We start from the raw sequence: 25,710 nt of genomic DNA, 5'->3' as shown, positions 1-25,710 counted from the left end.
TACCTTATACTGGGAGAGGATTTGACCTTGGTGTGTATAATGGTGGATGAGAGTACAAAGTTAGAGGTGGCTGAGGACAATTTACAGGAAGTGGTCTTAGCTGTTTTTTTTTTTTTTTTTTCTCCTAGGAAGTTATTGTTTAGGACCCTAATTCTAGTTCAGAGGTACATTCTAAAGGGTGTCTTCTCCATTGCCTTTCCTCCTGAAATTAATCTCGATTGGCTAGTGTGAGCATTTTGCATGAGGAACTGAACTATTGTTTTCACAGATAAATGGGAGAATGAGTTTCCTCAGCTTCAAAGAGAAAGGGCATTTTGCACCTCCCAGCTGAAAGGTGCCCCTGGGTGACTGGAGGGCAAGTGGGAGTGTCTGGGGGGTTGACCCCCCCATGACATGCAGCAACCCTACAGGGAACCCCCAACAAAATTAGTTTAAAAAGCCTCATTCAGGAAGTGCATATATGAGCTGGTCACCCTGCATTTTGATTTTGAGCCTCTTGGAGGTGCTAGAACTACACAGAGAGAAACTGAGACACGTAAGAGGGTGGAAATGGCTCAGTGGTGACACACTGTAGAGTCTCACCCGCAACCAGCACACTTTGACACACTCCACTAAAATGCTAGGCCACAGCTCAGTTCGTCCCTTAAAATAAAAAATGAATAAATAAAAAAGGCCGGGCACGGTGGTTCATGCCTGTAGTCTCAGCACTTTGGGAGGGATCATGAAGTCAGGAGTTCGAGACCAGCCTGGCCAATATGGTGAAACCCTGTCTCTACTAAAAATACAAAAAAACTAGCCAGGCATGGTGGCACGCACCTGTAGTCCCAGCTACTCAAGACGCTGAGGCAGGAGAATCACTTGAACCCAGGAGGTGGAGGTTGCAGTGAGCCGAGATTGTACCATTGCACTCCAGCCTGGGCAATAGAGGGAGACTCCGTCTCAAAAAAAAAAAAAAAAAAAAAAAAAGGGTGGGAAACAAATAATCTAAGAATAAGGAAAAACAAGGAGAATGACCCTCTTTCAGGCACTCTGTTGGTTTTATGGTGCCTCTTCTCGCAAGTATTTTTGTAAAATGGACATATATGGCATTTTCATGCACAATTACAGCAAGAAAAATTCAGAGCCCAAAAGTCGATCTGCAACTATAAAGTTCCTAAGTTCTCTATCTCTCTGCTTTCTTCTCTGCCTCTGCCTGCTTTAAGTCTGCTGTTACATTTCTCCTGAGATAAAATCCACTGTTTGCATCCAGACATTTATTTTTGTTATTGTTTCTGCAGGACAATGTGTTTGTATTAATATTTCATGGCTAGAGTTCTGAAGTAAAAGCTATAGGATTTTTGGTTGTATGAGTATGTATGTGTGTGTTTATGTGTACATACACATTTTGTTGTGTTTTTCGCTACAAGGTATGACATTGGCTTAAAGAGTACTCATAAATTAAATGATAAACCCAAATGCTTTTCAAGTTCACATGACTTAAGTCTTTAATAAGCTAGTTTTAAAATTACTGGTAAAGCAATATTAGAAATGTCTTAAGAATTGCCAGCATACATTTTTGTTTGCATTTATTGATCAAGCAATTTCATACTTATCCCTGCCAAATACTATAAGGTGTCAAAATTTGGCATAAGGGTTACAAAACTATAAACTCAGCCCAAAACAGGATAACCTTTGCTTGTGTACTGTCTGATAAATAAGACAAGAACATTAGTTTAATGAAAATAGCTAAATCTTGATTTAGTAAAATAACCATATATTTAATCTTAAGGTTCTACTTAGATAAACACCTGAAATTCACAGGCTATAAAATGGTTGGCAGGGAAATAACTTTAAATAATGACTATTGCAGTTTTCATAAATACAGTAATCTAGGTACAGTATTAAAAATAATTAGGTAAAGGTAATGGGATAAATACTTATAGACAAATGTGTCATAATTTAGAATCTAAAGTTAAATTAAATAATAGATATTTCATTAGTTGGGTATATTCCAATTAAAAAATATATTGTAAGAAAACATTCTTTCTAAAAAAAGTGTGTGTTTTTTAAAAGGTGAATAATTTTTGTCTCATTCAAAGCTTATTTAAAGGTTATGTATAAAACAAAGTGAAGGGAATCAGGAAATGAGAGAGATGTAAAGAAAGTTACAGAAATAAAGAGGTAATTTTGGTAAGAAAGCTTAAAGAAAAATAATTTTATACAAGAAAGAATCTTTTATGGTAAATTTTGTCCTAGAATAAAATGACTGTTTTTTTTTTTTTTTTTCAGAAAGAGGGATGCTCAGGAAAACTAGAAAGTCCAAGCATGTCAGAAATGGTCTGTTTACACCATAAGAAGAAGACAGATGAAAAAAAAGCTTTCATATGAGCAAGTTGTCTACAATTAAAGGGAAATTATTTAAAATGGTCTTTCCAGAGATTGGGTTTTGATTTTTAAAAAACCACTTATACACTAAAGAATTGGTTTGAACTACAAAATTTTCTTAAGGTATTGCTTTACTCTTAATAAATTACAAGGCATTATAATTTTTTTACACAAAGTTCGACTTTTATTGCATCTTGCTCTTTTCTGTTTTCTCTCACCTTTTAAAAGGCCTGAAATAATAACCAATCTTCAACTCATTTTCAGCTCCTGTAAGATTTTTTTTTCCTCTGGTTCTAAATGTTGTGGCCTGATGCTAAAAAAAAGTTTTATCTTAGAGATCTAAAAGGAGTATTTTCTTCCAATATAATATTCCCCATAGAGAACAGCAGTCGCACTGCAGAAGGTCTTTTCTTTTGCCTTTGGGTAACTGGCCTAATAAACAGATCTTACACTTTATCTAAATAATTCCTATGTCATTATTACTAAGTTTTCGTTTGCTTAGAAAAGATGCAGATTAACAAAAAGAATATTTTTTTAATTAAGGTTATTACGTCCATATAACTTTCTGTGAAGGGAGCCAAAGGCCCATGGGATGTGACCAACTCAGCATTCCACTGGAGGCTATATGATCGAACAGCAAACTGTTTATCATGAATGCAGGATGTGAGCAAACTCACAAGTGTTCCTGCCGACAGAAGGTTTGCTGGAGGCAATCACTCCCTGGTGCCGAGGTTATCTACTGCAACATCTAGAGCCTGTTGTTTGAGGAATGCAGTCTTGCAAGCCTACTCTGGACTGAGCAGCTGACCCCTTCTTCCACTCCCCTTCTCACTGTCTCTTTTGCCTAATAAATATGGATGGCTGTGTAAAGCTCAGGGCCCTTGTCCACCAGAGGCAAGTTTCCCCTGACCCCTTCTTCCAAATATACTCTTTTGTCTCTTGTCTTTTATTCCCACATTTGCCCCCATTTGTTCAGTCCACCAGGGATCATGGCAGGTTACATAGTGGTGCCCAGAACAGTGACAGAATCAGGTGCTCTACATTTCTGTATGTGCTTTTAAAGTACTTGTGCCATTAAGTTACAGGGCTTTGATTCCTGGGTCTAAGAAGGACACCAAGTCCTGCTAAATCTTAAACACTGACAGCAGTTAAAGCCTCACCTACAGATCCTGTAGAAGATGTCAACCAAAATAAACTGCGTTTGTGAGACATAGGGCCAAAAATTAAAGCTATTCAACTCCTCAAGGTCCAAAGACTATTGCAGAAGAGGTGGGCACATGAGATTATAAGGGCAGATTTTGAGAGATAAAATAAGTTTAGTTTCTCTATAAATTAACCATTAATGTCAAAGGCATGCTGATGCAAGACCAGCATATTGGCCCCTGTGTCAGATTAACAAGGTTTTCTTGGAGCATTAACCCACTCCTTAATAAAGGTTATAAATGTTATAAAAAGGCTTATGGAAATTATATCTTATGGTCAAGATGATTAAAATTTTATAGATTGTTTAAAAATTTTTGAAAAACAAATTTAATTGGCCTCCTGTTGTTTTTATTAGGGCTAATTGTTTGAGAAATCAATCTCTTCAATCAAAGAATAAATATTTTTGCCTTTTTTTTTAACTCTTTGAGGTATCACTTTGGCTAAATGAATGACTTATTTTACAATGACCTGTGATCCTATTTTGTGATATCAAGTGTTTTATACTTTTTATATTTGACAAAATTTCCAAAGTCAAATTCTAACTTAGGTCCCATTAATTTTTTGATTTTCAGAACCAAGAAAGCTTTTCTTCTGAGCTATTATTCCCCTGAAGTCCAAAAGAGACATATTTGGCTTATTCGATATAATAAAATCATACAGGAAGTATTTTCAAATATGAAATAGTGTTTAACCTTCTTTGGATTATATTTACATAAATGTGTTATTAGTATGTGCTCAGAGTTGTATGAAATTCCTGTGATTCTGATATGTTTTAGCATACTTTATCAGTAGTAACTATTATGTAAAATTGCTGTATGCCACAGAAGTAACCAAGTTTCCTTGTCAATTTTGTCTTTAACTATGACTGTTTCAACACTTTTGTCATCCACAGTTGTTTTGCTTTTATCCCTTTCAAAAGGTGGTTTTATAATCGGCATAGGACTCTGATAGGTGCTCTTCAATGCAAGTTTTGAAGATTGTAATGTTAGAATAGAGAAAAAACTTCCAAGGCTCCCATGAAGAGCTGAAATGTTCATGAATAACATGCAGAACAGGAATTAACTGTGGACTTTTAGAAGACTGAAAATCCTTTTATAACTTTTTGCTTAAAACATTGCTGATCCTTTTTTTGTTTGTTTATCAGAACCAAGAAAACTTTTCTTTTGAGCTATTTACAGCTTTTAACAATTGAGTAGCCAGGCGCAGTGGCTCATGCCTATAATCCCAGCACTTCGGGAGGCTGAGGCAGGTGGATCATCTGAGGTCAGGAGTTTGAGACCAGCCTGACCAACATGGTGAAACCCCATCTCTACTAAAAATACAAAAATTAGCCAGGGGTGGTGGCACATGCCTGTAATCCCAGCTACTTGGGAGGCTGAGCCATGAGAATTGCTTGAATCCAGGAGGCAGAGGTTGCAGTGAGCCGAGATCATGCCACTGCATTCCAGCCTGGGAGACAAGAGAGAAACTCAGCCTCAAAAAAAAATGAGTAAAATATACTCATATAAACAAAATTTGGAGCATATTTCTACTTGATCTCTCCAAAAATTTGGTAATTAGTTGTGAGTATTCTTAACTTACAATATAGTTATTTGTGTAAGTGTGATAACAATCTGTTTTCTTTTGTAACAGAGCACAACTGGAGACACTGGTTATTTTACCATGGTTTTGACTGGAATGGCATGCTATCAGATACAGACTCCTTTAAGGAACCAAAGTTGATTTATAGAGCCAATAAAAGCCCCTTGGGAAAGCTGGCCTCATACCTTGTCTACACAATCTCTGTACAGGTTCCTGACCTGTGGTAAGTAAAGAATGTCACTTTCTGACAGGTCCAGGAGCCCCAAGTTTTCTTGAGACCTCAAGGTGAGGCCTTCACCCAATTAATACAGGCATTTGCAGGCATGGGCTGTCCTTAAGGCCTTAAAGTCAAATCTGAGATTCTTTATGGAATAAAGCTCCAGCAAAGTCAATTAAAAAAAAAGAGGAGCCTATATGGCAAATAACTATTTTTGCTGACTTTATGCAAATACTCAGGCCAAGTATAATAAGACTAAAACTTAATTTGCAAATGAAATTGTCCTGTGATTTTTCTTTAGTGAAAATGGGACTGGAAAGAGAAAACTTATGTTTTAAAATAAACTATAGAACACCTGTTGTTAGATTTTGGTCTTGCCTAATGTTTTTCAATTTTTATTATTTTCTACAGTTTGGACTGAATTCTAAAATTTGTACTGGCTACAAGTCTCCAAAATAATGTTTTCAAATTTTTTTCTTCTTCTTTTCCATTTTTCCCCATTTTTGAAATCACTAAAATTAAGCCATGCTTTCTTAAAGCCCTGCAAACTGAAGCTAGACAACTTAAACTTCAGAGGAAAATAACAGCAACCTATTTACATAATAAGCCACTTTCATACCTGCCTACTGATGTATGGACTTCAGAGTAATATGACCTATATCAATTTTCCAGGATTGTTCTTCTTTTTTTATTTGTTGTTTTTCTCCCTCCCGCTATTTTCTCTTGTAGGGCATGAGACTTCACAGCCTGATAAACATGAACTTTCCTAATAACATGGGACCTACCTGTCTAGGAATAAACCCTCCTAGCCATGAGAAATCAACTAAACCTGAAACTAGAGACTCATTTTCTTTAAAATGCTTTATCTGAAAGATTTTAAAAAGAAAAGGGGGAAATGTGAAAGGAAAATAAATCTCAGGACCCCCAAAATCACTAAGCCAAAGGGAAAAATGAAAATGGAAATTGCTTAGGGCAAAACGGCCTCCCATTCTATTCCTTTAAAAGGTATCTACTAAGATAAGAAAGGTACATACCTCCCTCACAATTTGTCCTTAAGGAAATTCCTTACAGACAAAGGACAGACAGAACTCAAAGTCATCCCTCTGCTCACTGAGATAAATGCATATCTGATTGCTTCCTTTGGAAAGGCTAATCAGAAACTTGAAAGAATGCAAGCGTTTGTCTCTTATCTACCTATGACATGGAAGCCCCCTCCCTACTTTGAGTTGTCCTGCTTTTCTGGACCGAACCAATGTACACCTTACATATATTGATTGATGTCTCATGTCTCCCTAAAATGCACAAAACCAAGCTGTGCCCCAACCACCTTGGGCACATGTTGTCAGGACCTCCTGAGGCTGTGTCACAGGTGCATCCTTAACCCTGGCAAAATAAACTTCCAAAATTGACTGAGACTTGTTTCAAATACTCTTTGCTTTACAGCTGATACACCTCCAGTAACTAGGATCTAACCACCTCTACAGATAGCCCTTCTATTTTCAGACAACCCTGCTGGTCAAATTCTAGTTTCTATTAAGCTAGGACTTGGTAAAACCTGATCCCTGGCTTTCCCACTCTGTCGTAAGTGCCTAGACATTAAAGAAAGGGGAAGACAGGGAAAGGGAGGGGAGGTGGAGAAGAAGAGGAGGAGAAAGGAAAGGGCAACTGGAAGAGGAAGAAGAAGGAGAAGGAGACGGCCACTTTGTTCACTGAAAGAATCCATATAACTGCCCAGTGGCCTGAGGCACCATCAGTGCATGTCCCCCACCTCCACCCCCAGCCACACTGCAAGGTCTCCCAGCATGGATGCTAAAAGGCTGAAGGCTGCCTGACCAGCACAGACAGACCAGGGGCACAAGTGTGTGCAATGACATCAAAGACCAGCGTTGTTGATCTGTGATGTCCTGATGACCCCAGCCATTCACTCACTCAGCAGATACTCATTCAGTGCCTATCATTGGTCAGGAATGAAGTATGTCAATGAACAAAATATTGTATCAGTAATCTCTGTTCTAGCAGAGCTTACATTCTGGTAGGGAGCCAGACATGAACTATTTGCCAAGTTCATTATCAACTACAATGATGATGAGGCCTTTTGAGGACAAGAATGGGGAGAGTTCACAGTCTGGAATGACATCTTCTTGAGGAAGTGGTGTTTGAGCTGAATTCTAAAGGATAAGCTAGAATTAAAAGGAGGAGAGAAGGGAGAAAGGTTCTCAGCAGAGAGAAGAGGGTATGAGGCATGATGAGGGAAGAGGTATGAGGAAGAGAGGCATGATGGAGAAACTAGAAGAAGGTCAGTGTGGCTGAAGTGCTGCTGAGAGGCAGAGAGGACGGGCCCAAGAGGTGGTCAGCAAGGCTAGGTTGGCCAGACCCTGCAAGGGCTCTCAGGCCAGGTATGGGAGCTGGGTCTGCAGGGAAGGGCGATGGGAAGCTTCCAAGAAGTGGGGCTGAAAGACTGGAGACAAGCTGTGAGAGGATGGAGGAGGCCAGACAGGGCCCTTAGCAATTGCCTGGGCTGGGGACACGGCAGCTCAGCACAGGGGCCAGCATTGGAGGAGGACAGAGCCGGCGATTCATGATGTGTTTGGGCAGAAAAATCAACAAGACTTGATGCTTGATGGGATGTAGAACTTAAGGAAGAGAGAAGAAAATTCTGGATTAGGTGACTGGAGGATGATGGTCCCATTCATTTGAGGTGGGAACATAGGAGGAGTGGAAAGGAGGAGTTCAGGTTTGAATCAGCTGAGCTGGAAGAACTTGAGGGCACCCATAGTAGAGACAGCACAGGGACAGACTGGCCAAGTGCCTTGGGATGATGTGCCCTGCCTTCAGGAGCTGGACAGTGTCTGTGCACTGCACGAGGAGAGGGCTAGGAAGGCCTGGCCGTGCCCTCTGACCCCTGCTGGGGCCTGCCGCCTGCAGCCTGACCCCCCACTGCCCTCCAGGAGCCCGCCACTCCTCCATTCTGGCTCCCACCCCCTGTGGGTGGAGGCAGTAGGGTCCTGCATGCAGCCTTGGGACAAACCCCACCTCTCCAACTCACCCATCCCCAGGGTCCAGCTGCTCACTGACCTCCAGGGGCTTCACCACACTCACCCAGGCCTTGGCAAACTCCACCCCTGAGTGAGTATTTGGTCAGAGATCCCCGTGCCTCAGGCTCCCATGGGTTTGCTGAGCAGGAGCCCCACACTCTGAGAAGGCCAGGAGCTGCTCCCACCGTGACCTCAACCTCTGGGCACTGTATGATCCTTACCACAGTGGCCTCTTCCCCGAGGCTCTGGGCGGACATGGAGAGGTCCAGCTCCCCGGGGGCCACACCACTGGCCTCCACTTCCCCAGGCATGCTGGCGAGTGCCTCGGCCTCCCCTGCTGCTGTTGCTGCTAGACCCTCTTCATTATCTGGACCCTGAATAGAAAGTCAACAGGAACCACGTCAGTGCCCCATGATGCTGATCCTCCACACTGTGCTGAGGAACAGAAGGCCAGTGCCCCTCAAAGCACCTGCACACCAAGACCTCACTTCACATGGAAACCCACAGTGAGACATCAGACAGAAATATGGAAGCCTGGTTCCTCACACCACTCATGCTGCGAGACCACCTCAGCATCCCACCCGTGTGGTGTGCCATCAGCCACTCCCTGCCAACCCCGAGGGGCATGTGCTCACCAATAGCCCTTCCAAGGTGTGTCCCCTAATCAGAGAGTGCAGCTTCTACTGGTGCTTAAGTCACTGTGTTGAAACAAAAGTCTAGGTCCTCAGACTCCACAGCTTTCTTGTTGAAGCAGTAGTCTACCCTCGTGGACCACTCCCTGTCCCACTCTCTCCCTAGCCCAGTGCCATCTGGCTTCCACCGCTCCGATAGCCCTGGAGCTGCTCTCCCCAAGGCCACTCACCATGAATGGACAAATTCAACGGATGTTTCTCAGTCCCTTGCTCACTGGGACTTCTGGGAGGATCTGACATTGTTGGCCACATCCCAGGGCAGGCTGGCACCACCACTCACCCAAACTCCAACACAGCCCCCAAGCCTGGCCTCTGTCTCCAAGTTTTCCTCCCCACCCTTTCTCCTCTCAGTAGTCAGAGTGATCTTTCTGGAATTCTAATCTGGCTACATCCATTCCTTGTTTCTTACCCTTCAGTGACTCCCCACTTCTGCTGAATCTTCTCTGTGTCCTTAGAGCCTCTCCAGCCATTTCTCCCCGACCCCTGGCTCACGCTTGACCCCACAGGTATGCTGCCCTTCTTCAGGCTTCAGGCCTTTGCTCCTGCCAGCCCACCTTGCTGAAACACCTGTTTCACCCCCTCTGCTAGGCGACTTCTACTTACCCTCTCAGGCCCGCGTTCAGCATCCTTTTCCCAGGAAACTTCTGTGCCCCCGAGTCTGGGCTCTAGGCCCCTTTTTCAGTGCTCCCAGGGCATCCTGTGCTTCACCTACCACTGACCACAGCCCCTCTTACCACCCTGTCTTCAGGAATCACGTCTATCCTATTTACTATCCATCCCTGAAACCAGGCCTAGTGCCCAGCACAGTGTAGGGCTCTGCACACCGCCACTGAATGGGTCAATGCTATTTAGTGCTTACTCTGACAGACTACCCCCATGAGACTGTCACTGTGTTTCACAGACAGATAGGGAAAGCCAGTGACTGCTCCCACCCAACACAACCCACAACCCCAGACACAGGTGAAGGGGAGCTTGCACTCTGAGCTACTTACTGGAGTGACCCCTTCCTCTGGGTTCTCGGTGGACATAGAGAGGGTTGGTCCCCCGGTGGGCACACTGCTGGCCTCTGCTTCTCCAGCAGTGCTGATGGGCACCTCGGCCAGCCCCGCTGCTGTCGCTGCTAAATTCTGAAAACAAAGGCATCACAAGAGACCATGTCTCTGGGCTCCCATCAACATGCCTGTGGCTGGAGAGAACAGACTGCCTAGCCTTCTCCAGCCACCTGCATTTCTGTAGCTTCTTTCTCTCAAGGACCTTCACATCTATGGTTTCATAAATCCAGGGATGGGAAAGACTGCCCAGGCACCTATGTCTGGTGTTTGATCCCCAGTATTGGTTTGCACCTCCATTAACACGGAAATCACTGCTCCTGAGTCAGCCTGGTCTAGCTCTAGATACTTCTACTGAAACCCATCGCCTCCCTGTGACCTCCCCATGTACCCATCCAGAAGGCATTAGACAATGTCTTTGCCCATGAAGGTGCTTCAGAAATGTGTAGGCAGCACCTCTGTCCTCCTCAGCCTTCTCTAGGCTGGGAGACAGAGACATTCCTGCTTCTTCTCTCTCCCTGTGACTCAGTTTCCTTTGGGAATGCACAGGCAGATTCTCTGAAGGTTTCATAGCAATGGGAGAAATGGAAAAAGAGAGCAGCTTTGGGGCTGGTGACAGCAAACTATGTTCTATCTCCATTTCCCAAAGCTTGTTTATTTATTGCAAAAATGTGGTTCTTTTGGTTACAAAAAACACCAGGCTAATCAAAGTTAAAAAGATTTCCTTGCTGCAGGATTTCTCAGAATCTATAAAAAGAGGAATGTAGAGTGCAGCATTTCCCAAAGTCATTTGACCACAGAGCCCCTTTTCCATAAAATATATTAAATCCTTGCAGAATTACTGTCTCAAAAAACAGTTAGAGGAAAGTTGAGGTCCCAGGATGTTAAAATAATGAGACTCTTTCTAACTCAGCGTCAGCTAAAGCCCCAAAGGGCAAGTGCAACTTCACAGGCATCAGGTAATCTCCCCATGCTAAAACAAGGAAATGGCACCCGTTCTACCAGCTCCTGCCCATCTCCTACCTCTAGGCTGTGTAAGAAACCACACAGGACTCATTTTGCGGTTAAGTGCCTGGAGAGCAAGAATTCCTTTGGAAAGAATTTTCAGTGTACTGCGGCTCTTCTCCTCCCCTCTACTCACTCCAAACCATTTGGTGAGCTGGGTATGTATTTCCTGGAATTTGGGAGGCTCAGGGACTAGTGTCTGATTTTCTCCAGGGAGACAAAAGGTGAAAGGAGGGAGCCCTTTAGATTCAGAGTTGGGAGAGAGGGACAAAGGAAGAGAGGGGAAGGGGAGAGGAGAGGAGGGGGAGGTGAGGGAGAAAGAGAAGAGGAGGGAAGTGGGAAGAGGAGGGGAGGGGAGAAAAGGGGAGGGGAGAGGAGAGGAAGGGAGGGAATAAAAGGAGAGAGGAGGGAAGGAGGAGGTGAGAGGGAAGGGGAGAGGAGGGGAGGGGGATGGAGAAGGGAGGGGTATTTGTCCTGCAGTTGTTTTGCTGGAGATAGACAAGATAAAATCTCTCCAAAGGCAGCTGGCTGAAATGGGCTGTACTCAAAGAGCCATGCAGAAGATCTGGGCAACCTGTATGGGGTGGAAGCCCGGGCAGAAGTTACAAGGCAAACTATGGAACTTTGATCCTAGATCCCCTGCAGGAAGACCTCCCAGGAACCACAAAAGCCCCCATAAAAGAGAGTTCCAACAATCAGGCATCTTCCACACCAAAAGCCCAGATCACAATTTGACCAGCCAAGTACAACTGTGTCCATTTCTCCAGGTGGGCCAGCCCCTGCAGATGTTAAAAATAGCTCTAGAGGATGGGGAGATCATGAGGATAAGGAGGAGAGAGAAGTAAGAAAATAGAGAGGAAACCCCTAACCATGCTTCCCTTTCCTGGCAGTTTCCTAGTCTACAGTAGGCCTGAGTATAGAAGGGGGGAAACTGTGTTTGTAATTTTGTTGAATTTTTGATATTATGCTGGGCTTGACTTTTAAATATCTGTGAAAATTGACTGTTACCAGATAGTGACTGAGAGAGCTGTGAGAACTGTCTTAAGTTTTCATCCCAGGAGAAGGGAAGGAATGAGCTGGCGTTGTGGGTTTTCAGCAGGGGCCATTGTGAGAAAACTATTTATGCTTTAATTTTGCACCCTAGAGAGCCCAGCATTTCAAAAACTGGCTTCGCAGGTGTAAAAGCCAATTACCAAACAATAGCATGAACACACCTGCAGTTAATCTGATTCTGTCTTGAAGGGGACTCAAAGGGCTGATAAAGCTGTGTGCCTTCACAACTGAGCAGGAGGGCGGGGATGCATTGGTGAGGCCTGGACGCTCGTCACAGGCAAGTGTGAGGACAAGCTTGCACTGCATATCCCCCACCAGTCCTGTGCATCCCTGGAGAGCCTCTGTGGCCCTGGGACTCTGACCTCCTCTGTACCATGAGGACAGAAGCAATCTTGATGCTGTTCAACCAAAACCCTTGTGGTTCTCTCTGGTGCTCAGTAAAATCATCATCAAGTTTGAAATAAGCAAACAAGCCTACTACTGACTAATCAAATGAAATTTACCATCTACTCACCTCTTCTTCAGCAATGTCAAGGAAGGCCCCAGCCCCTGAGCCGCTTTCAGTAATGGGGTCACCATCCACAGAATGAACCCCCTCCAGTGTGTCATTCAGGATCTCACCAGACCCTACAGGAAGCAGGCATTCTGCTATCAATAACTACATTTTGCAGTCTTGGAAAAGAATGAGGTATCTCTTCACCAGCTAACTTGGAAAGATGTTCAGATACCATGACACAGGGTCAAGAGGGGGAAAAAAACAAGTTGCAGAACAACATACATGGCAAAGCATGTGTGGTTTCCATTCCAGGCTCTGGCACCACCTGCAGGCAAGTCGCTCAACTTCTGCCTCAAGTTCCTTATCTAGAAATGGGGAATTACAATAATCCCTACCTCATAGGGTTGTTTTGAGTACTGTGTGTCACAAGGACTAAGTAAGTTAATGCAAATAAAGCATTGAGGACAGCCCCTGGCATATAGTAAGCAATTGATAAATGTTCATTGTTGATATGGTTTTACGTGTGTAAAATAGAAAAAAAAAGTATGAGTATAGATGTATCATTATTATATATATAACATATTCATGTTATGTAATAATGATTACTATATGACATACATAATATATACATATATGTATATGTATATGTATGTGCTTATATATTTATATACTTGGCTAAACCACAGTGTTTAGTACTGATATTTTCCAGAAGATAGGAGTGTATGAAGAGGAAACTATTATTTTTCTGGTTTATACAACTGAGCATTAATTTAATTGTTCCCACATGCATATATTTCTTTTGCAATTTAAAAAGCAGCCCGGAATCCCAGCACTTTGGGAGGCCAAGGTGGGCAGATCACTTGAGGTCAGGAGTTCGAAACCAGCCTGGCCAACATGGTGAAACCCCATCTCTACTAAAAATACAAAAATTAGCCAGGTGTGATAGCACATGCCTGTAACCCCAGCTACTTGGGAGGCCAAGGCAGGAGAATCACTTGAACCCAGGAGGCAGAGGTTGCAGTGGGCAGAGGTTGTAGTAAGCTGAGATTGTGCCACTGCACTCCGGCCTAGGTGACAGAGTGAGATTCCATCTCAAAAAAAAAAAAAAACGCAAATGGATTTTTGAAGCAAAGAAAAGTTATTCATTGGCCGGGCATGGTGGCTCATGCCTGTAATCCCAGTATTTTGGGAGGCCAAGGCAGGAGGATCATTTGAGCTCAGGAGTTCATGACCAGCCTTGGCAACATAGCGAGACCCCATCTCTACTAAAAATAAAAAAAATTAGCCAGGCATTGTGGCATGTGGCTGTAGACCCAGCTGCTCAGGAGCCTAAGGAGGGAGCTCATGCCTGGGAGGTCAAGGCTGCAATGAGCCATGATTGTGCCACTGCGCTCCAGCCTGGGGTGACAGAGCAAGACCCTGTCTAAAAGAAAAAAAAAAAAAAAAGAAGAAGAAGAAGAAGAAAAAGAAGTTGTACTACCATGACTGCACGCCTGTTATGGCTGGGCCCATGCCAAGATTGTCCCATGCACTCCCTCCAGCAACCCTCCTGCTGGCCCACCTGTCCTGCCCACCGGGACCCCTCCCACCACCTTCCTGCAGGTGGGCAGATCCTGGTTGGGGATCCCACTATCACCCCATGACAGGTGTGACCTGCCGGATCCACACATTAATACCTCAGTATTATTAACCCTGGGAATGAGACTGAGACTGGGAAGGGCCCTGAAGCCAGGTCAGCCTGTCTTCGGGCCAGGCCCTTCCCACACACGCTGTGCTCACGCAGGTCCCATGGTCACAATAACTCTGGAAGAGGTGCCAAATCCTCCAAAGGACTCTGCCCCCCTCCCCACCCACTCCTGTCCCATCCTGTGATGGAAGAGTGGCCAGCACGGGTCGAGCACTCTCGTCTTCCCTGCTCTGACCACCAGGGGGTGCCGTGCAAGCAGCCGATTGCCTGTCCTCCAAGGCCTGACCCCTGGGAAGAAGGAGGTGGGGTGGCCCCTTCCACGGGTCAAGATGGTGTCAGGGAAGCTCTGAATGCAAATATTAGGGGCTTTGCTTAGCCAGGGCTTTCTCCCACCATCCGGGCTGTCTACACATCAAGAAGAAAAGGACACTTTGGCTAGCTCCGTTGCTTTCAACTGACCTTTTGTCTGCTAGATAAGGAGTGTGGCTGATCCCGGGAACAGGCGAGCTGCGTTGGGATCAGAGCCCAGTCCCCACGTGGACCTCATCTTCTCAGTCTAGGAAAGCCCTCACCCCAGCCCCTTCGCCTTAACCCCTTGCTGAGAGATCCTAATTCCACCCCTGAGAAAAGCATTCGCAATTCAGAAGCCACTTCCACAACTGCGGCCAGATTCAGCCCTCTCATCCACCCAGCATCGGGGATTGTTCATGCTCCCAGAGGACGGCTAAGGAATCTGAAGCTTGGAAACTGATCAGCGACTTGCCCCAGGCCGACAGCAAATAGGGGGCTAGGCAGGGCCTCCTTCCAAGCTGTCTGACTCTCCCCAGCGGGCAGTATTTCCACAGCAACACCCTGCCTCCTTGGCTCTGTCATGACGTTATTAAATTACCTACAATTTTTTCTCTCCAGTTCTCTATACTTTCTCTGACCCACAGACTCCCCAAATTTAGTTGTTAAAATAACACTCATTAACTGATGGCAGAAGCAAAAAGAATAGTGATACGTATTATTGTAGAAGACTTGTATTAATAAAATACAGAAGTACAATAAAAAAAGTAAAAACCATCCATAATCCTACCACTCAGAGATAACTGCTTATAACATTTTGATGAATATTATGTCTAATATGTGATGTATCTAATACACACACATCGCTCTACATAGCTATATGTAAATAGATATAAATAACATATATTCAAAATTAGGGTCATAGACATAATTTTGGAATTTGCTTTTTTGGTGGAATATACCACGAGCATGTCCCTGGGTCATTAAATCTTCTGTATCACCAGTGTCAGGGCTGTATGTATGAATGAAATAGAATTTGGCCGACCAATCCCTACTGTGGGCAGTTTGGGTTATTTTTGTTCCTAAGAACAGTGCTGCCAGGAATGATCTTGTACTTACATCTTCAGTCTGAAGTGACGGCCCCTCTGAGAAATGACAGAAACCACAAGCGATCTCAGGGCTTGGGCATATGCCAAGCTAGTGCCTGGGGGATAGTGTTTGATGCCTGGGCTTTTACCAGTGCTCCTCTGCACGGGTAGGGGGACAAGAGGCAGGGGCCAGAGCCCTGGATGGGCAGCCAGGGGACCAGCTTTTCTCCTAGGGACTGCTGCTGCCTTGCTGGGTAACTGGCCCCTCTGTGGCCATCAGTTTCTCACTTGTGCCACACAGGAGTTTAGCTGATCCTCTGAGAGTTGGGGAGTTTGTGGCAAAAGTCAGAATGGGTGGGGACTCTGGACTTAGCTCTTCCAAGTGTTGGTTTTTCCACCTATAAAATAGTGGCTAGTGCTACTGAGTAGGCGGTATGCTCTCGGTGTTGGAGACAAAATATCCAAACACTTGGCACACTGTAGGTATTCAACAAAGAGCAAGGATTATTACAAACTTTTCTGTTAAAGCCCAGAAGGAATAGATTCTGGGAGTTAGAAGCTCCAGATCTGGGGGTTAGAAGCTCTGCTATCTGAGATCAAATGCCAGCTCTGCCATTCACAAGCTGTTTGCTCCTGGCTGGGTTGCTTAACTTCTCTGTGGCTCAATTTCCTCATCTTGTCTGTAAAATGAGGGTGGTTCTCACCCTTTCTTGAAGGGTTGAGGGGAAGGTTAAATGAGATTCTGTATGTTACATACATGGCCCTGGCTGGACACATAGTAATCACCCAATAAAAGGCCACTACGTAGGCATGTGCATCCGGACTTGCCTTGTTCGGGGCTGCTGTGCTGGATGATGCTCATGTTGGTGGTTTCCGGGGTCCCCTCGGGTACAGGTTCACCAGAAAGTTCCATGTCCTCAAAGGGGGAGGATGGAGTTGGAGGTGTGTTTATGGGTTCAACTTTTGCTTCTTTGGGCTGAAGGGAGGAAAAATGAGATGCAAAATGATTTACTTGGCAGTAAAGCAGAAGAAATGACAGTGAATGTCACTGAAGAAAATAATATATCCACAAGATGCTGAATAAACCAAGGGGAAAGCTTGGCCCCACTTGGTGTCTACCTGGGCAATGGCTGCACCTCCCAGGGCCTGAAAGAGGTGCCTACTAGAGGTCATTAGATTCTGTTCAGTTGACAGTGAGACTATTCATCTCAGCCAAAGCTCTCTGAGCACAGGGACCACATTTCTGTGATTCCCAAATCCCAGGTCAGCCAGAGGAGGTGCCCAGTAAAGATCTGTTAGAGGAGGGAATGATTGAATTAATTAGTGAACAAATGAATGAACCAGGTTGCACTCAATAAACTGCATATAAATTCAATGCCAGATATGAAAACACCTATGAAAATGAAAGACGGGTATGGTTCCTTCTGAGGAAACTTCAGCATCTATATAGCTTTCCCAAAGCCAGTCAGTGTCTTAACCAACATTACCAACTAGAGAAAAACAAACAAACAAAAACCCAACAGAAACACAGAGTGCTTCAGTGATCTACGCAGAAATCCTGGCATGGGCTCCAAAAGTCACAGCATCTCCCCTGGACCCAAGCAGCAGCTCGCGGGACCCAGTGCTTGTCAGCATTCAGATAGCCTCATCACTTTCTAAGCTAAAGGGGCTGGGGTTGCATGGAAGAATCCTGCGAATCAGTGTTGAACTCGTGGTATGAACAAGAAACCAATCTTTGTTTTGTAAGGCACTAAGATTTTTGAGGCTAATTTGTTACTGCAGCATCACTTACCTTTCCTGACTAATAACAGAAGGTTATTTCCTTAATTCAGAATCTAGTAAATCAATAAATTTCTGGTCCATGGAACAAGGAGGATTCTTGGAAGCCCCATCATTTAGAATTTAATAGTTCATTTCTTACAGTCACACCTGGATCAAATCCCAGCTCTCCACTTATAAGCTCAGTTATGTTGGGCAAGTCATGGAGCTTCACTGAACCTCAGCTTCCTCCTCTGTAAAAATGAGGACAATAAAGAACTACTTGAAGGCAGGAAATAGAAAGTGCATGGAAGGGCTAAGCACACCTTTATGTTTAGTACATAAATATTCCATATTTGTTATTGAAAACACTGTAAGTGCAGATGAGCAAAAAGAGAAATCACCTTGAGTCCTAACACCCAGAGACAATCACCATGGATTCTATTGTACTGTAAAATCTTCAGGGTGGAGGTGGGAGGAAAGGCTTTAAGGAGTTGGGCCTTGGAGAATGAGCAGGGTTTCACAACACAGGGGTGGAGGGTTGATGAAAGTCAGGGCCTGGCAACTTGAGCTTGGCAAGAGCCCAGGGCTTGAGGAGGGAAGCAGTGGAACAGAGCCCAGGGAGGCAGGCAGAGGGAGGAGCTGGTTCTATGGGGAGAAGAATGGGCTTGAACCCAAAGGCCACAGGCAGCCACTGGGGAGCATCGGGCGAGGGAGTGGTGGGGGCAGCTGTGTGTTTTAAAGAGTCCTCGCTGGTGGCAGTGTGATCATGGACTAGGGGAGCTGAGGCTTACGCCAGGTGACTGGGGGGTGGCAGTAAAGAAGTCCACAAGGCAGGAACCAGGGCAGCAGTGGGAGCAGACAGCAGGCACCTCCCCAGGGAAGGTTGTGAACAAGACCAGGTGGGATGTCTCCATTTCACCCAGATGGATGTTCATCTAGCAGGGAAGATAAAGACCCCTGCCCAGGAGGTTCCTGTCCTCTCCCTGTGAGGGATCAAGGCAGAAGCCACTCCATCACTTGTTCAGGAACCAATGCTCAAGCCCCTGAATGCTCGTCTCTAGTCTGGAGTGAGGCTGCTGGTGGCTGGTAGCAAAGGTGCTCTATAAGGCATTTGGACTTTGGGATGAGGCAGGCAGGGCAGGTGAGGGTTCAGGAAACATAGGAAGACAACGAGATGGGGGCTGAGCTCTGTAACTCAAGGTGGCTGAGGTTGTCAAACTCCCAACAAGGCATCCCAACCCCCCTGCAAGGACAGGGCATGGTTCTGGTGAATTGACCCACAGGAGTGAGGGTAAGGGGACCTGCCTCAAATAGGTGGCTTTGGTTTTCAGAGATCAATGTGAATGGGGATCCAGTGTGGCCTGTGACAAAATAGGAACCTCAAGTCTGAAGACTTGCTATTAAAAGTGTTGCAATTTGCTGAGTCCAGGCTCACATCCACACAATCAGATTTACTCATTCTGCACATATTTCCAGAGGTCCTACCGTGTGCTAGGTCCTTGGCTGAGCCCTGGGGACACAGAAATGAATAACTAAGACAGCGTGTCTGTCCTCAAGCTGTCAGGCGATGGAGGATCCCCAGACCTAGACCAGACGCAACAAACCATGATTCGGTGTGATGCATGGGATGGCGGGAGTGAGAGCCAAGTGCGAGGAGGGGGCTTAGCTAAATAACGGCCTCCAAGGAGAGGATGTGGACTGGATCCTGAAGGCTAAGTAGGAACTTGCCAGGCAGAAATGGGAGCTGGGAGGGGCCCTCCAGGCAAACAGAACCGCAGGAACTAAGGCGCCATGGAGGGGAGAAAGTGCTCGGTCTGTCCAGAGAACTGTGAGCATCTGGGTGTGGTTGGGAAAGAGGCCCTGGCTGAGGACCAGAATCACCTGCAGAGCTTTTTGTCAATACAGATTCTAGGATCTTTCACTCCAGATCTACTGAAGCTGAACATCCAGGTCTACAGCCCAGGCAAGAATCTGCTTTTAAAGACCAATCCCCCCCACACAGTGCCTCCCCAACCCCCCATGCCACCCCCACCCCCAACACACACTTAACACACAAATGACCCTGATGCACAGCCAGGGCTGAGAACCACAGGGATGTTAATTCCAACAGCATAGAACTTTCTGAAAATGCAAAGAATTGGATAGCAAGGACCCCAATCCTAAACGGGGAAGAAGGCAAGGAGGGGCAGACTTTGTAGTCCCTGACCACTTAGAAAGTCTGCAATTCAGTTCACTGGCGACGGCTCATGTCTCAAAGGGTGGCAGGCTGGAAAGGCTAAGGATGGGGAAGTGAGATTCATTCCAAGAAAGAAGTTAGACAGACAAGGGGCGGGCGGGGACTGTCTGAGCTGAAGAGGGAAATTCCCCGTCCTAGAGGGTGGCTGCCGGAAAACGCCATAAAGCCCTTCCAGGAGATGTTAAAAGGGGGAAGTCCCCAGCTCAGGGGTGGCATGACTGAGTGCACTCTGGACCCTGAGCTGGAGACCTGGCTCTGCCACCTCCAGGCTGGGTGCCTCCAGCAACCATCTCCACGGCCTCAGTGCCCTCCTATGTAGAAGAGACCCCAAACACCTCCCTGCAAATGAGACTAAAGGAAATGGAAGCATGTGGAAGAGCGTCAACTGTGGTGCAGACAGACGGGTGCACAGGGAAGGCATTCTGATGATCAGGAACAGACAGGTTAAGGTCAGGACCTCCAGGCCTCGAGGCACAGCCCAGGGCAATCCCCTTAATAACTGAAGGCAGCCACAGGGGTTTGGCATGCCCGTCAGCCCAAGCCACTGGCCAACCAGGAGGCCCCAAGAGGAACGAGGCATCTGTACTATGCCCAGTGCTGAGTCCAGCACTGAGCTGCTCTCTGACACATCACATCACCTCCCTTAATCCTCACAACAAACCCACTGGTCAACAGTAGCAACAACAGGCACTGTCCAAGCATTTTGCACAGGGCAATTTGTCTAATTTTCACACTAACCCTATGAGGCAGGTCCACTCTATTGTAACCAAGGAGGAAACTGAGCCTTGGAGAGCTTAAGTCACTTGCTCAAGGTCAAGAGCTAGTAAGTGGCAGAGCTGGGATTCACGCTTGGTGGAACTCTGATTTGCACCAGTTCCCATAAAACCACTGAGAAAAGTTGGGTTGGGAAAGCATGGAAAGAAAGTGTTAGAGGTTCCCCAGAGGCCACCAAGTCCATCAAGTCACCAACAACTTTTTCTTTTTCACTTTTCCAGATAGTCTGGGGATTGATTTCATAGCCCCCCTTGGCTGACACGTGCCCCACATCTGCCCCAGTGCCTGCAGTGCCATGGTCCTGGGGAGGGTCCAAACCTGGGGAGTGAGTGGGGCCTGACTTGAGTCCTGACTTCACTACCTTGTGACCCTGGAAGAGGCACCCCACCTCCTGGGCATTCATTTTTGAATCTGCACAATGGGGCTGATGCCACCTACCTTGCAGGGTGGCAAGAAACAAAAGTGAAATCACGTATACGATAGCGAGAATTGACAACGCGCTGGCGGCCCTCGCTTGCCCTCAGTGCCTCCTCGGCCTCGGCATCCACTCTGGCCACGCCTGAAGAGCCCTTCAGCCCACCACTGCACTGTGGGAGCCCCTCTCTGGGTTGGCAGAGGCTGAAGCCGGCTCACTCTGCTTGTGGGGAGGTGTGGAGAGAGACGTGTGGGCAGGAACCAGGGCTGCGCGCAGCGCTTGCGGGCCAGTGAGAGTTCCAGGTAGGCGTGGGCTCGGCGGGCCCCACACTCTAAGCGGCCAGCCGGTGCCACCGACCCTAGGCAGTGAGGGGCTTAGCACCCAGGCCAGCAGCTGCAGAGGGTGTGCCGGGTCCCCCAGCACTGCCGACCGGCCTGCACTGCTCTCGAATTCTCACTGGGCCTCAGCCGCCTTCCCGCAGGGCAGGGCTCGGGACCTGCAGCCTGCCATGCCTGAGCCCCCTGGCAGTGGGCTCCCACATGGCCCAAGCCTCCCTGACGGGGACCGCCCCCTGCTCTGCGGCGGCTGTTCCCATCGACCACCCAAGGGCTGAGGAGGCAGCGTGGGACTGGCAGGCAGCTCCGCCTGCGGCCCTCGTGCGGGATCCACTAGGCAAAGCCAGCTGGACTCCTGAGTTGGGTGGGGACTTGGAGAACCTTTATGTCTAGCTAAATGATTGTAAACACACCAGTCAGCACCCTGTGTCTAGCTCAAGGTTTGTAAATGCACCAATCAGTGCTCTGTGTCTAGCTAATCTAGTGGGGACTTGGAGAACTTTTATGTCTAGCTAAAGGATTGTAAATACACCAATCAGCACTCTTGTGTCTAGCTCAAGGTTTGTAAACACACCAATCAACACTCTGTGTCTAGCTCAAGGTTTGTAAACACACCAATCAACACTCTGTGTCTAGCTCAAGGTTTGTAAACGCACCAATTAGTTCCCTGTGTCTAGCTAATCTAGTGGGGACTTGGAGAACTTTTATGTCTAGCTAGAGGATTGTAAATGCATCAATCAGCACTCTGTATCTAGCTCAAGGTTTGTAAATGCACCAATTAGTGCTCTGTGTCTAGCTAATCTAGTGGGGACTTGGAGAACTCTTATGTCTAGCTAGAGGATTATAAACGCACCAATCAGCACTCTGTATCTAGCTCAAGGTTTGTAAATGCACCAATCAGTGCTCTGTGTCTAGCTAATCTAGTGGGGACTTGGAGAACTTTTATGTCTAGCTAGAGGATTGTAAATGCACCAATCAGCACCCTGTGTCTAGCTCAGGGATTGTAAACGCACCAATCAGCACCCTGTCAAAATGGACCAATCAGCTCTCTGTAAAACGGACCAATCAGCTCTCTGTAAAGTGGGCCAATTAGCTCTCTGTAAAATGGGCCAATCAGCAGGATGTGGGTGGGGTCAGATAAGGGAACAAAAGCAGGCTGCCTGATCCAGCAGCGGCAACTCCGTGAGGTCCTCTTGCCACTGTGGAAGCTTTGTCCTTTTGCTCTTTGCAATAAATATTGCTGCTAGTCTCTTTGGGTCCACACTGAGTTTATGAGCTGTAACACTCATGGCGTGGGTCTGCAGCTTCACTCCTGAGGCCAGTAAAACCACGAACCCACCGGGAGAAACAAACAACTCCAGACGCACCGCCTTAAGAGTTGTGACATTCACGGCGAAGGTCTGCAGCTTTACTGTTGAAGCCAGCGAGACCAGGAACCCACCAGAAGGAAGAAACTCCGAACACATCCAAACATCAGAAGGAACAAACTCCGGACACACTACCTTTAAGAACTGTAACACTCAACACGAGGGTCCGCGGTTTCATTCTTGAAGTCAGTGAGACCAAGAACCCACCAATTCCAGACACAATAGCACCAGGTACACAGTGGTATCAAGAAATGCCAGTTCTCTTCCTTCCCCTCCTACTTCTCTGTCTCTGTCCAAAGCTGCCCAGCTCTGGTGCCCCCTCCCAAGCTTCTCTGCCCTACTCCTGTCCCCTGTGATCATCTCAGGCTCAAACTCCACTCTCCTTTCCTGTCCCTCTCTCAGGGCAACCTTGGGCTGTTGGCACCTCTGTCTGAGTTGGCTTCGCTGTGAATTGTGAACTGGTGCACAGGGCAGCATCAGATGTGAAGGCCACTCTGTATCCTGCTGCCCCAGGTTGGGACATGCCGGTGGGATGGCCAAGGGCTGATGGGCACACAGGATAGCCACACCACCCAAAGCAGTTGCCCTCCCCAATCACCAGGTAGGCAGGTAACTTGGACCCTTGACTTCATTCATCCCAACTGGCCAAGAGTTGGCCGCCATGCTTGGGATGGACTTTTGCAATACCACTCAGGCCATGACCCCATGGATGGGCATCAGGAGACTCATGCTGTTACCCCAGTCCGGCCCATACACCCTTCAGTCAGTGTCTTCCCCTATCTGGGCCTTGGTTTGCTCAGTTTGTACACAAAGGGCAGTTTTCTGTACACCTCTGTACGGAAAGAGATGTACAGGACTTTAGGTCCTTCCAGTGCTAACAGAGTCTAGTTCTATTCTGCTGCATCCACAGCTCTGCTGCATGCACAGCCCTGCTGCTCAAGGTCTGTAATCTCTAGCCACTGCCTTATTTCCATCTCCCTGATTTCTTCTATTAGAGATACGTTTACAAAGTAGCCCGACCAGGCAAGGAGACGGCTGAAGCTCTGCTGTATTTAGTGACTCTGCTGCTGCTTGCTGTTTTCATTAAAAACAGGCTCCTGGGTGTCCCCACAGTCTGACTCAGTGCTTTCAAAACCGCTTCCATGTCTCAGCCACAGGGAGCATTCCCAGGAGGGAGGAGGTCCAGGCCACTGGAAGTTAGGATTGCCTTTCCCATGCGTCAAAAGTGAGCTCCCTGGAGGACTCTGTGACTCACAAGACTGGGGTCCTGACTGTGCTTTCACAGCTGGAGCACTGAGCAAATATAACAAGAGCCATCGTTCAGGGCCATTTCCCTCATGCCAGATGCTGGGCTGAGGCTTGTCCCTGCACTTCATCTAACCCTGGAAACAACCCTATGAGATAGGGCTATTAGAATCACCATTCTTGGAAGAGGAGTTGAGGTTCAGAATGGTTGAGTAAGTTACCTAAGGCCACAAGCTTTTTACCCAAGGCTCCAAAGCAATACAGCACAGCGTTTGCCCTTGACAGCCGTCTGATGGCCACACACAGGGTGGCACTGAGGGAGCTGGTGTTGCGGTTCACCAGGGGATTTTGCAAAGTGCCCATTGGCCATTATTTTCCTGACCTCCCCAGATGAGTCAACGATTAAGCTCACAGGTCTGGAAACAAAGAGGTCAGACCCAGGACTCTGGGCCCCCTCTAGTAATTCTCAGCCTGCTAAAAGCTGAGCAAGATCATATGGCACAGCATCCCAGTACTCACCGAGGCTTGAGTGTAGGTGACGGCTTCTAAGATCTCAGCTACTCCGTCTGCCTCCTGCAGCCCACTGGTCTCTCCAGATGCCTGTGTGGAGATAAACTGTGCCACACACCGGGCAGAGCGGGCAGGGCCCATAAGAGTTGGATGACTGGGAAAGTCACAGAAACTGACAAACCGACTCTCCTACAGAGAAACCGTGTGTGTGTGTGTGTGTCTATGAGAGACGGAGTGGGGTTAAGGAGACAGCGTGTGTGCAGTGTGCATGGTTGGTTATTTGTTTTATTTATTTATTTATTTATTTTTTTGAGACAGGTTCTCTCTTACTCTGTCACCCATGCTGGAGTGCAGTGGTGCGATCTCGGCTCACTGCAAACTCTGCCTCCTGGGTTCAAACAATTCTCCTGCGTCAGCTTCACGAGTAGCTGGGATTACAGGCACACGCCACCACGCCGGGCTAATTTTTGTATTTTTTGTAGAGATGGGGTTTCACCATGTTGGCCAGGCTGGTCTCCAACTCCTGACCGCAAGTGATCCACCCACCTCGGCCTCCCAAAGTGCTGGGATTACAGGCGTGAGCTACTGCGCCCAGCCTGGTTGTTCATTTTATTTCTTTCCACATTTTATTGCTCTAACAGAATACACAATGATTTCTCACTCTCTCTAACATATCGACTTTCATTCGATCCAGGTCCCCACCACTCTCCCAACCTTTGTGAGGCTGTCATTAGAATCTTGCGCTGGGAACAATTACAGCCGAAGCATGACTTCCTGGCATTACCTAATCTTTCTAATTAGCCTCCTAAAGGCAGACAAGGAGCCCGAGTGCTGTGATTTTGTAACCAACCCCTTGTTCTTGGACCCTTGGGTTGTTTCTACTTTTTCAGTATTAATGGCAATGCAGAGACTAACGCGTGACTACACTGATCAGCATCACATGACTGTCAGGCTGGGACCACTGGCTCATGGAACACAGGCATTCTCACGGGCCCAAATTCCACCTCTCAGGGGCTTTCCAACAGAATCGACAGCATTTTGTTTTTTACAAAGTTAACAAAATCAATTTATGTTCTGTTGTGACGTTGACGCCACCCAAAAGGCAACAGGAATTGCAGGAATGTGCTACCTTCTGCTCACCTCTGACTGCATCCTGCACCCCTTCTCCCCGGGAGGCCTCACCCTTGTCATTGGTCAGGCATCACCTGCTCCCTAACTGGCTTCGAGTTCCTCCTCTTTCCTCTTCCTGCTCCCACCTGACACGTTGAGTTTGGGTTTGAGGATCTCCCCCTGTTCCCATCACACTCAG

The 25,710-nt window shown here is 46.8% G+C and overlaps 1 protein-coding gene across 1 annotated transcript in view; it reads right to left on the bottom strand.

Annotated features, from left to right (window-relative positions):
- Positions 1-25,710, bottom strand: part of COL15A1 (collagen type XV alpha 1 chain) — a 127,862-nt gene that overhangs the window by 57,877 nt on the left and 44,275 nt on the right. Inside the window, exons 5-9 of the mRNA XM_063696614.1 lie at positions 24,411-24,491; positions 16,587-16,734; positions 12,714-12,826; positions 10,085-10,219; positions 8,622-8,774 (exon numbers count right to left, since the gene is read on the bottom strand). Of these exons, the coding sequence (XP_063552684.1) occupies positions 8,622-8,774; positions 10,085-10,219; positions 12,714-12,826; positions 16,587-16,734; positions 24,411-24,491 (630 nt within the window). The remainder of the gene's footprint in view (positions 1-8,621; positions 8,775-10,084; positions 10,220-12,713; positions 12,827-16,586; positions 16,735-24,410; positions 24,492-25,710) is intronic.

The sequence above is a fragment of the Gorilla gorilla genome, chromosome 13, assembly GCF_029281585.2.
Source record: "Gorilla gorilla gorilla isolate KB3781 chromosome 13, NHGRI_mGorGor1-v2.1_pri, whole genome shotgun sequence".
NCBI lineage: Eukaryota > Metazoa > Chordata > Mammalia > Primates > Hominidae > Gorilla > Gorilla gorilla.
The sequence above is the reverse complement of the archived record's forward strand: the minus strand, read 5'-3'. Positions and strand labels throughout refer to the sequence as shown.